The 15257-nt window shown below is 41.3% G+C and overlaps 1 protein-coding gene and 1 long non-coding RNA gene across 2 annotated transcripts; both read left to right on the top strand.

Moving 5' to 3' along the window:
• Positions 1–1455: 1455 nt before the first annotated feature.
• On the top strand, positions 1456–5524 carry fam210ab (family with sequence similarity 210 member Ab). The gene is made up of 4 exons (XM_005930191.2): positions 1456–1604; positions 2685–3145; positions 3540–3651; positions 4367–5524. Exons 2-4 carry the CDS (start codon positions 2736–2738, stop codon positions 4679–4681), a joined length of 837 nt encoding a protein of 278 aa, XP_005930253.1. The 5' UTR covers positions 1456–1604; positions 2685–2735; the 3' UTR covers positions 4682–5524.
• A 5890-nt stretch (positions 5525–11414) lies between these two features.
• On the top strand, positions 11415–11789 carry LOC121815086. The gene is made up of 2 exons (XR_006054779.1): positions 11415–11579; positions 11731–11789. It is a non-coding gene; the product is annotated as an uncharacterized LOC121815086 (long non-coding RNA).
• Positions 11790–15257: the final 3468 nt, after the last annotated feature.

Below are 15257 nucleotides of genomic sequence, written 5' to 3'. Positions count from 1 at the left end.
CAATGCATTACATTGAACACTGGGGAAAAGAATATAATAGCAAGAGTTTTGTATTGCTTATGAGTGACATTGACCATATACCAAATAGGTATTGCGGAATTGCACTGTAAATATATAAGACTAAAACTGTGGATCAGTGAGAATTTGAAGTGTTTTCGTGTGCTTTTATCAACCAATTAGAAGTGTTGGAAATTGCCAAATGTCACTGTGTGCTTGATTTAAATTGCAGACCTAAAGCTTTAGAGCTTTAGGCTAAAAAATCATCTCAGTTTTTAGAGCTATGTGAATGAGAACTGACTTCTGCTGTTTCTGCTATTTCACAAACATGTATCAATATTTCCAGTGACTGACATAAAAGGATTTATTACAGCATATTTAAAATACTATATTTACATAAGAGAACATGGAGTTCAGGAACCCTGGTATCCCAGCAGTCGTGGTATGTATGACTGATTCCTCTGCTCTGTGAGCTGTTCGTCACATATCAAACACCACAGATGAAATTCTTCTGTGGAACACTGGATTAATGTGATTTGTCCTCAAACTGGATTAGCTCAGTTCCAGGTGTGCTTATGCCTCAATCACAGATTCCTCCTGCAGATTTGCAGGGAGACCCTTCTTCATCCCTTTATCAGTGGGCATCTGCATTCTGCTGAGTATAAGAAGACTGAATCCTAATAAGCAGATATAGTCAGCTAATTATTGACCACAAGTAAATACGGGAAATAACTAAACGGGAAATAACTAAAGCCAAGCCAAGTGACCCAAAGCATAATTACATTTATTAGAAACAACAAAATATACAAAACATAACAAAAAATGTCTAATTAACATGTACTCTCTGTATACTGCTACTTTTGGCTGTGCATTACAAACACACTGGCTCCTTTCATGTGAGCCGCCCGCCCTCTGTTGGTGACAGTCGTGTATTACAGAACGCCGATGTGCTAAAGGTCACGTTTCTTTATGTTAATATGTAATAAAACATTTTTACGCCAAGAAAGGCTTGTCTGCGTTTAGGCGGGGTCTTTGTATTTTGTTTTTTCATAAGTTGAAAATCTATCGAGATTAGTCATATTAATGTTTGTCGTTTATATGTTTATATAGCACATTTAATTACAACAGCAACGTTGACAAAATAACTAGTAAAATAAGTTATAATGTTAATGTGTTTCATATATGGCAATCAGGCTAATAACTGCAGACTACATGAAGTCTTTGTTTGTTCTGGGTTAAGCCTATAATTTAATCAAACAAGCAGACGTAAACAAGAACTTTTTGTTTGACATTAATGGATAAACAAAGCCCAATGTGTCCGTGTTTGAAGGCCACACGTTGTTTACAGTGAGGAAAAAACAAACCACTGGCCAACTTCATGATCAAGAAAAAAAATCCACCGCTATCAACGCTGGGAAATGTATTTTTAGCATATCTTTGGACCGTCGCAGTCGGGAGAACTTCATTTCCCGTCGGTCTTTGCGCACTTAGGGTTACACGCTGCCCTCCACCACGCAGTCAGAGCTGCTGAAACGATAAATGTGGTTCTTGAACGACACATAGCTCGCATGGCCCTCCGGTTTGAGGAGTGCAACACCTAAATTCTAGTAAGTGCAGTCAGCTTTCTGTCCACTCCTTTAGTATTGTTTATTCACGTACTGGTTAGTTATTGCTTGCGTGAGTTAGCAGAGCAACTAGCTAACAGGCTAACGTTAACCGTCAGAAGCCGAAGTTGGCAGCTGTTCAGAGTTTGGCTTTAGCACACGGCTGTCGGTCAGTGTCTAAGCTAGACTAGCTGTCTGCTTTAATGAGTGAAGCCTCTTTGCTTCGCCACCCGCTAAAGACCCACGTAGTTATATGGGAACTAAAAGCTGCGCCCTGTTTGTCCTCAGGACACAACTGTCCAATGTCAGCTACCCTAAAATAGACCCGTGTGAAAATCTTCCATTACTGTGACTCAACATTTCCGGGTGCAGCTTGTAAAATAAGTCACGAGGAATGTCCGCCGTCGTACGGTCTATTTGGGTGCTTTTATTTTGAGGACCGTTGTTGTGACTTCCCGTCTAATTGCAGTACTTTCACATAGCTTGGGTTTGGCTAACTGTAGGTAGGTCAGCTAAAATGTGCTGTCATACAGTAGTCACTTAGCTCAGTTTCTGCAGCTCCACATAAGAAACATAAATTAATATCTTTAGGAAGAACTCCCTGCATGCAGCGCTCACTCACCAGTTTCACTTTAGGTGCTGAGTTTATGGTTCTGCTGTCATTAAGCAGGGTTTGTTCGGGACCTTTAATCTGTGGCATCCTTGGGGAAGATAACATTACAGCTAGTGCATGAAGGGACTTGGATCAGGGCTGTTTAGTACACAGCATAGATAACCCAGAGTGCCCAGCACGTTTCAGTGCATTTCAGACTGAAAATGGAGCTGAAATTAGTCACTTTACAAGTAAATACTTTGATAATTTATCAGTCCTTCGCTGAAGGAATATTTTTAGGCATGTGTTTAGAAAGAAGGGTGTTGGGTTTTTGTTTCTCTTCTTCTTGTCGAATCTTTAGGTTTTGAGTCCTTGATGGACCCAAATAAGCAGTTTAAATTGGCAACTGTGGATGAGCATTTCATAGATTAAATGATTATTAGGTTAATTAGATTACAATTTAAAGTGCCTTTCTCTGTCTGATCCTGCAGTCTGTGGTTGAACATCACAGCTGAAAGGAGGAGGGCGAAGAGAGGAGGAGGATGATCATGCAGCGCATCCTTACTCATGGGACACTCCGACGGGTGGCAGCGGTGCGCCCGCTGCTGCTGGGCATCGCCGTCCCCGACACCCCAGTAGCATTTTGTTGTCAGTCGCCACCTGTTGGCCAGCGTTGGCTCTCCACTTCTGCCGTCAGCACAGCAGCACACCAACCAAAGCACCAGCCGGCACAGGGGGAGCCGCAGTCTGACACCACGACGCCTCAGACACAGGACAACCCGGGAGAGAAAGCAGCACCTGATCCTGCAGAGGTGGACCCTCTTCAGGACAAGTCCATCGGCCTGTTCCAGAGGTTCAAAAGGACCTTTAAACAGTATGGGAAGGTGATGATCCCTGTGCATCTGGTGACTTCCTCTGTTTGGTTTGGAACCTTCTATTACGCTGCTATGAAGTGAGTGGTGCTCTGCTTAAATGACTTTATTTTGATGTTTATGAAGGACTAAATGTTAAATCTAATTCTGATGTGCCATATCATCAAGAGATTATTATGCTTTTGTTGTTGACTCAGCTACTGTTGCAGTGGGAGGTGCTTTGAGTTTTAAATAATGAGGTCAGTGCATTGTGAGAAATCCTGTGAGCTCAAAGCTCAGGCCTCAGACTGCACCTGTCACAGGCTGAGCAGTAACAAAGTGCCTAGAGATAAAGTTCCACACTGGCACAATGTTGAGTTTTCTGTTATGTGGAGCCACTGTTTTAATGATCGAATGTTTTATAGGTCAGCGTTAAGTTTTGTAACAAACAGAAAACATTGATATGAAAATATGGGCTTTTTTTTGCTTCCTCAGGGGTGTGAATGTAGTGCCATTCCTGGAGATGATTGGTCTACCAGAGTCACTAGTTGGCCTTTTAAGAGACTCATCGAGTGGGTATGCGCTGACTGCATATGCCATGTACAAGGTAAATTAATTCCAGACTACGTTTAAATTGACTCCCTGCGGCATACCTGCTTCTTACTTTCAAAGCACTTTATAACCTTGCTCCCCCTTATTTATCTGATCTTCTCCATACGTACTAACCCCGTCGTACACTCCGCTCTTCTTCAGCTTCCCTTCTGTTTGTGCCACCTGCTCGCCCGACTCAGAGCCTTTAGTTGTTCTGCCCCAAGACTTTGGAATGCACTTCCACCAGATCTCTGAACTACAAACTCTCTCTCCACTTTTAAATCGCATGTTAAAACCCATCTGTTCAGAATTGCCTACCCTTGGCATGCCACCTTTTACAACTTGTAGCCGTTAAACATCCAGAACAGAGCTCAAGTAATCGGGCAACTGTTATGATCGCATTTAACTCATGTAGCTCTCCACTTGTGTTCATTACTTATTTACAGGGTCAGACTACTTTCTTTATGTGAGCTAGTTTGACCTAGCAAGAAACTAGGTCAAACTCTGTTCCCAGTTAGCTCTGGGAACAGGGCGAATCATGGCGCTAATTCGCCCAGTAATGGTACTGGGAACAAAGGTTTTAAACAAGCGTGTCATTATCCCACTCCCACACCAGTCACAACCACTGAACCTGGATCCTTTGTTTGGAGCTGTTCTGTCTCATACATATGAAAAGCACATACGGTGTATTTAAACTCACTGATGTTTTTTTTGTTTTTTCTCTCCTACAGATCGCAACCCCTGCTAGATACACGGTGACTCTGGGCGGCACGTCACTGTCCATTCAGTATCTCCGCAAGCACGGCTACTTATCCACACCGCCACCAGTTAAAGAGTACTTCCAGGACAAAATGGAGGAGACGAAGGAGAAACTGACAGAAAAGATGGAGGAGACAAAGGAGAGATTTTCAGAGAAAATTGAGGAGACAAAAGAACGCTTCAATGAGAAAATGGAAGAGACGAAAGACAAGTTCTCTGAGAAACTACAGGAGACCAAAGACAGAGTCTCTGAGGGAAAAGCCTTCTTTCGAAAGAAAAACGATTAGAGAATCATGTCTACAGGTGGTGTCTCTGAAAATATGGTCATGTTGTGATCTCAACATGATGTACTGAGTAATGTGGGAATCAAATGGCAGATGGTACCTCTGAGACTGGAAGGAGGAGAGAGATGCTGCACTATCCCTGTCCTGAAACCCTCCTCACACCTCTCAGTCATGTTTTCTGTTTAAGTGTCCAGTCGAGTCCCTTTCTGTCTGAACTCTGCCTCCCTGCACTGAAAGTGTAGACTAGACAGCAGCTTAGTGGACTGCTGGCAATGCTACCTTCTGACACTGTCATCTCAGACTGGATTTGCACACACTCAAGTAATCTGTACTCACTCTGTTGGCTGCTTAAAGAGGAGCACTGTTCTTGTTTCTCTTGTCACACCCATCAATACAGAAAGGGGTGGGGGGAGGTCTGGGCTTCAGAGATATGAACAATGTGTCCGTGTAATAACAGCACCTGGAGAGAGCAGTGCTAATCATTGTAGCTGTTAGGGAATAAAACTTGAAGCTCATCTGTGTGTACTAGTCCATTAAAGCCTTTCTCAAGGCTCAGAGTGTCACCTGCTGTCTTTTCTAATGAGAGATAAATGAAAGTTTTCTAATGTATTTTCATTTGATAGCCAAAGCTAATGTGTGACAGCGTTTCAGTGTTCGTGTCACTGTTAGGGCAGTAGTGAGTAAATGTGCAGTGCATAAAGCATGTATGAGCTGCACACACAGTGTCACACATGAACAGCAAGAGGGTCTTCATGACTTTTGCACAACGACACATTGGTTTTGTCAGGAATTCACACAGATGTCCGCTGTAAACAACAACAGAATAAAAGTCAAGTGCTAACCAAATGATGTTTGAAACTTGAAGTGTGTGTTTTATGTAATGTGACAGTGTGTTCTCTCAGTGCTTCAGCTTTCCCTCACAGTCTAAACAGGTTAATTAGTGTTAATTAGTCTTTGTATATAACCAGAGCGTGGATGTGGACATAAATAGTTGCTTCTGCAGTGATTTCCAGTTCTGGCATGTTCCATTAATGGATTAGAGGTAAGATGATGGGATGTCTCTGTACCTAAACTGACTCCATGTCTTACTCGCACTCAGGTTTCCCGGCTATTATCCTTCTGAGCAAATGTTAATCAGTGTTAGATTTTTTTTTTCTCTTTTGCTGCATTTTGATAATCATGTGAGGTGTCATCTGCCTTTTCAGGTTTTACAGAGATTGCAGAAGAGATTAAACATAAAATGTCCCGTGATAGGTAGAAGTGCTTGTGTGAATGAGGCATGTTGTATAGCCAGGACCCTGCAGAAGAGAATGAGTGGATGTAACGGATAATGTAAGCAGGAATAAATAAGTGCTAACAGACAAACATTCAACCACACCAAAAACAGAACCTCCCTCGCACTTCCAATAACGGATGGTTTTTTTTGGCACATTAAGCGTTTTTATATTTCCTTCTTGTTTTTGATTAAACATTAGTGCTAACAAACTTTAATCAAAAATAGGAAGGAAATATAAAAACGCTTAAAGTGCCAAAAAAAATCATCCATTATTGCAGCTGCCAGGGAGCTCTGTAGCTCAAAAGTTTTGAATGAATTCTGATAAAACTTTGTAGTGTTACAGAGGGGGGACTGTGTTAACAATCCGTTAAACTGTGTCATACATCCAGGCTCTTCAAGGTCAGCAACCTGTTGGTCAAAAGCTTGCAAAAAACAAACCTCAAACTATGATTCTTCAAGTGTTGTTTGTATTGTCAGCAAATAGGAAGTACCATACAGAGATTTAAAATATCACGTCACCATGGTCCTCAGCCAGAAAGAGCGGAGAAGTTTAAGGATTTCTGGCTCTTGTGCAAGAGTGAGGAGAGAAGGGAGCAGGAGATCGACAGACAGATTGGTGCTGCAGCTGCAGTGATGTGGATGCTGTCACGGTCCGTCATGGTGATGTCACATTTGAACTCTGACCTCTCCTTCAAGGTCAACAGATTGATCTCAAGGTCAAGGTGATAATAATGTTTAATAGAGCTATTTAAAATAATTTTTCTTACAGCTGTTTTTGTATTGACATCAAACATGCATATACAGCAGCGTGGTGGTGCAGTGGTTAGCACTGTTGCCTCACAGCGAGAGGTCATGGGCTCAAAATGCTCTGTGTGGAGTTAGTATGTTCTCCCTGTGTCTGTGGGTTCTCTCTGTCCAGAGACGTCCAGTTAGTGCGGTTAACTGATGATTGATGACGGGATAAGGGGGCTTATAGGGAATTATATACGTGGATTCTAAATATCAAATGATAGTTTTTGTCCAAATATCATGTCACATTTGACCTCTGACCTTATTTCACATCTGCCTTTCTTTCAAGTTGACCGCAAAATATGTTTTATTTTTTAAAAGAAAGTGTGTCAGGAGAAAAAGCATGAGCTTCTTAGATGGTTAGAAAAAATACCGTATGATAAAATCTGCAATAAGCAAAAAACAAAAAGTAAGGAAATGAGTGTTTGATCGATTATTGTAACAATAAATGTCATACCACTGGGCTGGAAAGCCTATTTATTTGTTTATTAAACTGTGACATTTGTAAGAAAAACGCAGTTTTGTGTTGAGCTGCAAACTTGCCAAACAGTTTTTTCTGTGGATTTTGACTGTTATGTAAAAAGGTCAAATGATTCATATCCAGTTATTTGCAAATCATACATATTTGTGTGATCAGAGTAGACCTCTCCCATGCTACTCTTATCTGATTTTTACTGAAGTGCAAACTTCTTAAAGTAAATTTTAGAAAAACACAAAATGTATATATTAAAAATATAATACTGTTCCATTAAAAATAACTACTGCTCAGAGAGTGAGCTGACATGGTGGAGGATGTGTTCTCAGAGCGATTCTTTTCTCGTTTAGACAGTCAGTGTGACAGACCACCCAACTTGGTGTTTCCATTACTTCTACAGATTTTAGGATCATTTAACTCTGTCTGCTGGTTTTAAACATTAAACTGAAATGTAGAGAAGTAGAAGGAAACAAGTCCTGCCTATACTGAAAATACAGACTCTGAAGTACATCCTGAATTCATCAGAAGTTAAAACCATAGAAGGGGCGTGCACTTGCTAAGATTTCAGTAGATGCTCCCCAGAGATAAAATCCCCAGGCAGGACAACAGGTGGGAAAACGTCCGGTCTGCTCAGTCGGTTACTGTCCACATTCACACCTCACACAGAGAAATCCGTGAGGTCTGAGTATTCTCTCTGCTGTCAGCATCCAGAAATGGTGGGCAGATGCAAATGTCATGCACCAGCCGGCCTCCTTCATTATGAATCAGATCTGCATGGAAATGGAAACGTGTTGCGTGCGTGAGCTGCAGTGACCTCTGCTGTCCAGACTAATGAACAGCTGCTTATGCAGTCCACGGCCCCTCGTATAAACACCTGTTTGTTCTCCCACAGGGACTAAGAAGCGGGGGGCAGAACGAGTCCTCCAATCATTTTAGTGCAAAGACAATCTGTGTTCCTCAGGTGTGAGCTAGTGGCCAAACATGACCCGAGTGTCAAGATGCCTCTGGGAAGCATGAGGTGAAGCACAGGTCAGAAGAGAAAAAGCTGTCCAAGCTGTCAAAAAGTCAATGATTTTTCACCACTTTCCATCTTTTCTCAGCAAAGGTCAGCGAATGTTTTAATGTTATTGACAGAATGTGGGTGCAGTACAAAGTTGCAGTTCGGGTCACATTTGTTGGAACTCTTTGGACTTGAAGCTGTGCTTATAGTCAGATATAAGCTAAATTATTCTTGCAGGTACGCACTCGTTTTCTTTTGTCCACTTGTCTGTCAGCAAGACCATAGAGAACACAAACAGCTCAATTCCATGAAAGTCGGTGAAATGGAGCAAGGGTAAAGCTTTGTGTCACTGAGTGATCGTCTTTAACTCTGCGAAGTGTAACCAACCACAGCTGATTAACCTGTAACAAGGCTTAATGCTGCTGTAAGGCAAAATGGATTTCTGTGTGTTATTGTTAGGGTTGGGTTTGAGGTCATTAGTAGTGATAACTCAGTCTTTAGAGTTAAAACTGTGTTAGCCATGGTGTAAAATGTGCTCTAGGAGAGCTCTTCTGGTTGATTTCAGTTTTTGATTCTGTATTTATGAAACACAAGGAGTGTTAAAAAATTTCTGTGGAATCTGGTATTTAAATTTTAGAGACACAGACTCCGTCCTCAGAGCAACGACTGTGATCTTAGATACAAGCAGAGGTGATAAAATGTGTAAATGGATATGCTGCTGTCGTAAGATCCAGATTTTTAGCTTTGCATTCCATTGAGATTAAAATAACGAGAGATTAAATTGAAAGTTCCTTTATGTGAATTTAAACTTCTTATAAACTCAAAAGCACTCAGCCTCTTTGTGACTGATGCAGAGTGGGAAAGCCCACAGCTGGTATCAAGCACAGGCCAACTGGAGTTTGGCCAATTTGCTCTTTAAAACTTTTTATTGTTTCAGGCTGTTTCATTTCTATTGCTTCCTGTATGAGCTTTTGTTTTGGGTCATGTATGGTGTAATTTTCAGGTGCAATGTTTTTTGCACCTTGGGTTTTCCTCCTTTTTTCTATTCACTTTAAGGAATCGAGAAAATAGTTCTCTTGATCAGTGTGTTTACTTTTGAAGTTGTTCTTGTTCTCGATTACTGCATACGATCTGAATGTTTGTGTTCACTCATCTGTCAGTTGCATTTGCATTTTCTTTATTTCTGTTTATAACATTTGTTGTGCAATTTCTGCTCCCACCTATACTTATATACTTAAATACTTATAAAATAGTTTGTCACTAGAATTTTACCTCATGCATTCCACCCTGTGCTCATTGACTGTGTGAATGACCTTTCAAGAGTCAGCACTATAATATATATATGAAATATTCTGTCTCAGAGTGATGCAGAAAAACTAGTTCATGCATTTATTACTTCCAGGCTGGACGACTGTAATTAATTATTATCAGGATGTCCTAAAAACTCCCTGAAAAACCTTCAGTTATTTCAAAATGCTGCAGTAAGAGTCCTGACAGGGACTAGAAAGAGAGAGCAGATTTCTCCTGTGTTGGCTTCCCTTCATTGGCTTCTTGTTAAATCCAGAATTGAATTCAAAATCTTGCTCCTCACATACAAGGTCTTAAATAATCAGGCCCCATCTTATCTTAATGACCTTGTAGTACCATATCACCCTATTAGAGCACTTCGCTCTCGCACTGCAGGCCTACTTGAGTATTTAGTAGAATGGGAGGGAGAGCCTTCAGTTTTCAGGCCCCTCTTCTGTGGAACCAGCTTCCAGTTTGGATTCAGGAGACAGACACTATCTCTACTTTCAAGATTAGGCTTTCTTTTTTGATAAAGCATATAGTTAGGGCTGGATCAGGTGACCCTGTATCCTCCCTTAGTTATGCTGCAATAGGTGTGAGCTGCTGGGGGATTCCCATGATGCACTGAGTATTTCTTCTTCAGTCACCTTTCTCACTCAACATCTGTAGAGCTCTCTGCTGAATCACACTTGTTATTAATCTCTGTCTCTCTTCTACAGCATGTCTTTTGTCCCGTCTTCCTTCTCTCACCCCAACCGGTCGCAGCAGATGGCCCCGCCCCTCCCTGAGCCTGGTTCTCCTGGAGGTTTCTTCCTGTTAAAAGGGAGTTTTTCCTTCCCACTGTCACCAAAGTGCTTGCTCATAGGGGCTGATGTGATTGTTAGTTTTTCTCTGTGTGTATTATTGTAGGGTCCTTACAATATAAAGCACTTTGAGGCGACTGTTGTTGTGATTTGGTGCTGTATAAATAAAATTGAATTGAATTGAACTGAATGTGTATGTATATGTTTCTCTAAGTATGATAACAAAATATGGCGTCTCAGAAATAATTCTAATAGCTGAACTATATTATAATACTGCAGGAATTTTACCTCAGAGTGTCAAGCGCCTGAAGCCAACTATTGTTGTGAATTTGTGCAATATAAACACAGCTGAAATGAACTGTCACATCATAAGCTGTTGTTACAGTTCTATCACCCCAAAATCAAGTTGTATGTTTCCTTTGGTCTGTGATGCTTTTTATCTATCCAGATTGCTTTGGTGTGATTTGCCCACTTTGGAGATACTGATTGTAGATACGTTTGCCTTCGATAATGTAAATAATGCATATTTCATCAAATATATTGTACTGGGATGAGACAATGCAACAATGTGTTTTACCCACTAACCATATCAACTGTAACATTAATGATGTCTTTCTCTGCTTAGCTGTAATTTTAGCTAGCTGTGTACTCATTTGACAACCAAACCACAGATCCTGACATCCCAAAGAGAGGTATCTAAATGCAGAATCCACCATAGTTGAAACTGCTTCAGTGATGCAAATTGCCAGACGAGTGGACTTGAGGTTTCTGTGGGCCTTTGTGGGCTTTGCTGTCTCAGCAATCCAGCCCGAGTTAACTGTCTCCAAAAGGTTCTGGGTATTTAAATGGGCCACAGACTGCTGTAGTTGTAGCTGAAAGCATTAGTATTCATCAAAGCAGTTTCCAGACAGGAGGTAACATTTAGGCACGTCTTCCTGATAAGGAAAGGAGGAGAAGAGGAAAACTTAGAAAGCATTTCCTTCTCCTCTATTTCCTGTCAGACTGAAAGCCTGGGAGAGGTTCATAGTCTGAGAATGCATCATGGCTCATCTTTGAAACAAGCAGCAGCTGATGTATGCATGATTTCCTCTGTGACTGCCCTGCACCAGTCTGCCAGCTCTCAAGATGCCTGTTTGTGTCTGTGTGTCATCTGAAGAGAGTGAGTCAGGAGGAAATGTGAACAGCACTGGGATGGGTTGTGCTCCTAGCAGCAGGAGGTTCATGGAGAGGACGGGAGGCGGGGGTCCTGGGCCCACCCTCTCTCTGCACTTGTAAGTGAGGCTAAATGCTTTGAACATTAGCTTTGTTTCACTCTTGCGAATGTTATGACAAGTTGCCAGATGGGCTCCGTCTATAAATAAAACGCTCTCGCTGCTGAAATATAACAGAAACTTATGTTTTATGCATCTCATTACTTTACAGGGCTGAGTGAGTCATTTGCTCCTGGCTCAGGAAGATCTCTGCCAACGATTCTCTAACAAGAAAACACTGACAGAAGAAGAGAGAAGATTATGATGTGACCTGAATGTGACCTGCGCTGCATTGGGTAGGGTTAGAATCAGCAGGTTTGAATGGCTGGGGTTCAAACTTACCTGAAGATCAGCAGAGGGGCTCTTTCTCCATCCCACCAAAGAAAGAAACAGTTTGTAGAGACATCTCAACATCTCCACTGGACTTTACATTGATCCTCTGAGAGAAAAGGGCTCTGTGTTATGCACCTGACTTTATTCACTCGATTCAAACTTTGTGCTATGATTGAATATCTGTAAAAGTTCTCAGCTGCACTAAGAAGTACTAAGAAGCAAATTCAAACAAATCCATCCTGGCAAGCTATACTGACGAGGTGCTGCTCATCAGCATCTTAGTATGTCTGGGGATTACAAGTCTCATCCTGTGCAGCTCGCTCCATTGCTCACAACTGAAAGAAAATTTGGCCATTTGGTTCACACGTGACCTGTGGAATCATCGAAGTTTTACAATCCTGTACCCTGGAGAACCTTCTATGGGGTATTGCTGGAGGGCGAGGTACAAAGCACAAAGGACATCTGGTTCTTTGCGCTGTGTCTACATTTGTCGCATAAAGCTGAGCGCTTTTTCAGTGGGTGTTGGACTCCACAGACATCAGCCAGAGTCAAGAGGGTGTTACATTTGAAAATTTGAAAATCCTGTCACAGCTGTTTGTGGCTCATTTACCTGTATCAGAACACAACCTTTATTGTGCTCACTCTTAGTCTGAGCCCATGAAAGGGTTCCGCCCTTTGGGTTTGGTGAGAGTCGCTTTCCCAAGCTAAGGACTTGGAATCTTGTTCATCTGAAATGGTAAACTGGAGCATGAGATACAGATGCAGTTACTGCTGGTGATGCAGCACCAGAGTATTGTAATAGACCTTTGTTGTGAACTGCCAGTCAGTCTAGCTCAGGGGTGGGCAACTCCAGGCCTCAAGTGCCGTTGTCCAGCAGGTTATAGATGTGTCCTTGATGCAACACGGCTGATTCACATGGCTAAATTACCTCCTCAACATTGCTTGAAGTTCACCAGAGGCCTGGTAATGAACAGGTGCATAAACCCAGGGGACCTGAGACCTGGAGTTGCCTACCCCTGACCTAGCTTGAAGTAGAATATTGGTATATCTGTAGGAGCTGGCTGAGGATGATTGGGCATCCAATCAGAATGGCTCCTCTTCCTTACTTTGGAAAATTACCAAGCATGTCTGACTGGAAGAGCACCTTAAGGTAGATCCAGAACCTACTGGATGGATTACCTAGCAAGAAAAAAACCTGTGGGACTCCCAAGAAATATGGCTACAGAGAGGAATATCTGGAACACCGAGCAAAGGTAAACTGAGACCTGTCAGAACTCTTCTAGGTAATGACTCCTATATACCCAATTAGACATGCTGTGCTGGGATAGACATCAGCAGAGGTTGAGGCGCCTTCATGTGTACAGTTTATCTCTCAACAGCAAATTCATTTTAGTCCAATCACTGTTACTATTGTGGTAAACCACAGTTAGATACTGTATGTACTTCATTTATTAGGCTAGCTCAATACTGAAAATGGGTACATTTGATTTGTTCATCCATATTTACTAAGCATATGCTGCCTAAAGTGAAGCAGGCCAAGCCAAGCTTCAAAATTCAGATAGAACTGAGGTGATTGTACTAAAAATATTAGAAACATAGTGTCTAACCAGAAACTGGATGGTATTGCCTTGGTTACCAATAACACTTTGAGAAACCTTGGAGTGTTGTTTTGTTTTTATTTTGTTGAAACCAGGATATGTCCTTCAATGTACATATTAAACTAGTATGTTTGTTTTTGTCCCATCTCCCTCCTCCCACCCCCAACTAGATGCAGCAGATGGCCTCCCCTCCCTGAGCTTGGTTCTGCTAGAGGTTTCTTCCTGTTAAAAGGGAGTTTTCCTTCCCACTGTGGCCAAGTGCTCGCTGACAGGAGGCAGTCTGATTGTTGGGGTTTATTTCTAATATAAAGTGCCTTGCGATAACGGTTTTTATGGTTTGGTGCGATTTGAGATTTTATCATTTGAACTGAATTGAAGGGAAGGAAGGTATAAGACAGAAATCTTAAACCTGCATGTAGCTATCTTTCCCATCTCCAACGGCTGCATGGAGAATCCTTTTAAAAAAAGAAAACAATGAAATAAAAACACTAAAACCAGATGATTTTTTTTTGCTTTCACCACCAAGGTTTACCTATGATTGATTTTTAGCTCGACTTTAGTCAAACTTAAACTGAATATAGTTATATTTTTAAAAAAGAGTAAAAGATGTATCAGACCATGCAGGTGTTTACTTGTCTATACATTTGGAGACTGAAATAAAGCAGACTAGCTGGAAGCTGAATACGAGCTTGTTAAATGATACCAAGTGTATACAATTCGTAAGAAATGAGTATAAAAACTACTGATAATCAAGAGGTGTCCCCAAGTGTTGCATGGGATGCATCCAAAGCGGTAATGAGAGGAAAATTGATCATGTGGTCCTCGTTGTGACACAGTGGCTAGGACAGAATTCATTTGCCATTTGTCACTTGCATATATTGTTATTTTGTGTTCTGTTATCCTATAGTCTATCCATAATGCTTTAATGTAAACACAGCACATGTAACCTTGGCTCTACATACTATCCCGGGTCTGTTTGTGGTAGCATTGGTTATATTCATTTCATCTGTGCAAATGTACTTAAAGCTAAATGTCACTTCATCATTAATTGATTTGGATCTTTCGTTTGTTTATGTAGTTTGGCTATACTTACCATTGTCTGTTCCTTTGAGCAGGTCCTATTTGTAAAACAGGTATGTGGGAAGGGCCGCCCCAGTACTTCCTGATTTTATAGGATATGATGTCACTGATCATGTCAATTGGGTGTAACCAAATGAAGAGATGTTTCTTTTGTGTATAATTGTTTATTTCATTTAAAATAACCCCATGAGTCAGATTAGGTAAAGAGATTGACTTTTCAAACTGTTTAGCTGGGTGAATGAGTTTGTTAGGTGGAAAGATGATTTTATTCCTGTTTCTTTATCTAGACGGTGTTATTTAGTCTACCCTGTTTTCCCAATGGTAGAGGTTAATGAGATCCAGGTGTGAGTGGAATTTTATATAAAGCAGGTGAGATTTTGACTCACGGGTTCTTATGTTTTGTGAAACAATTGTTGAAAGGCGACGCCAGAAAATAAAGAACACTTAAAAGAAACTTGAACAGTCTGCAGATGTTGGGGTCCCTGGGTCGTTGACCCAGTATTTTGTGTTTTTGGTTCTTTGATTTTGTTATTTCATTATATTCTCGCTTTGCTTTATGGGTTTTAGGATTATTCTTAGTTAAGGTTCTCTGGGTGGGGTTTGGTTAGAGTTTTAGGTGTTCTGGTTTTCTGTCTGTTCCATAGTTGCTGTCTCCCCTGTCTGCTGTATTCCCACGTCCAGTCAGTGT

This window comes from Haplochromis burtoni, unplaced genomic scaffold, assembly GCF_018398535.1.
Source record: "Haplochromis burtoni strain Fernald_Lab_line unplaced genomic scaffold, NCSU_Asbu1 Contig_130, whole genome shotgun sequence".
NCBI classification, from domain to species: Eukaryota; Metazoa; Chordata; class Actinopteri; order Cichliformes; family Cichlidae; genus Haplochromis; species Haplochromis burtoni.
Note: the sequence above shows the minus strand (reverse complement) of the source record. Positions and strands in the feature narration are given on the sequence as shown.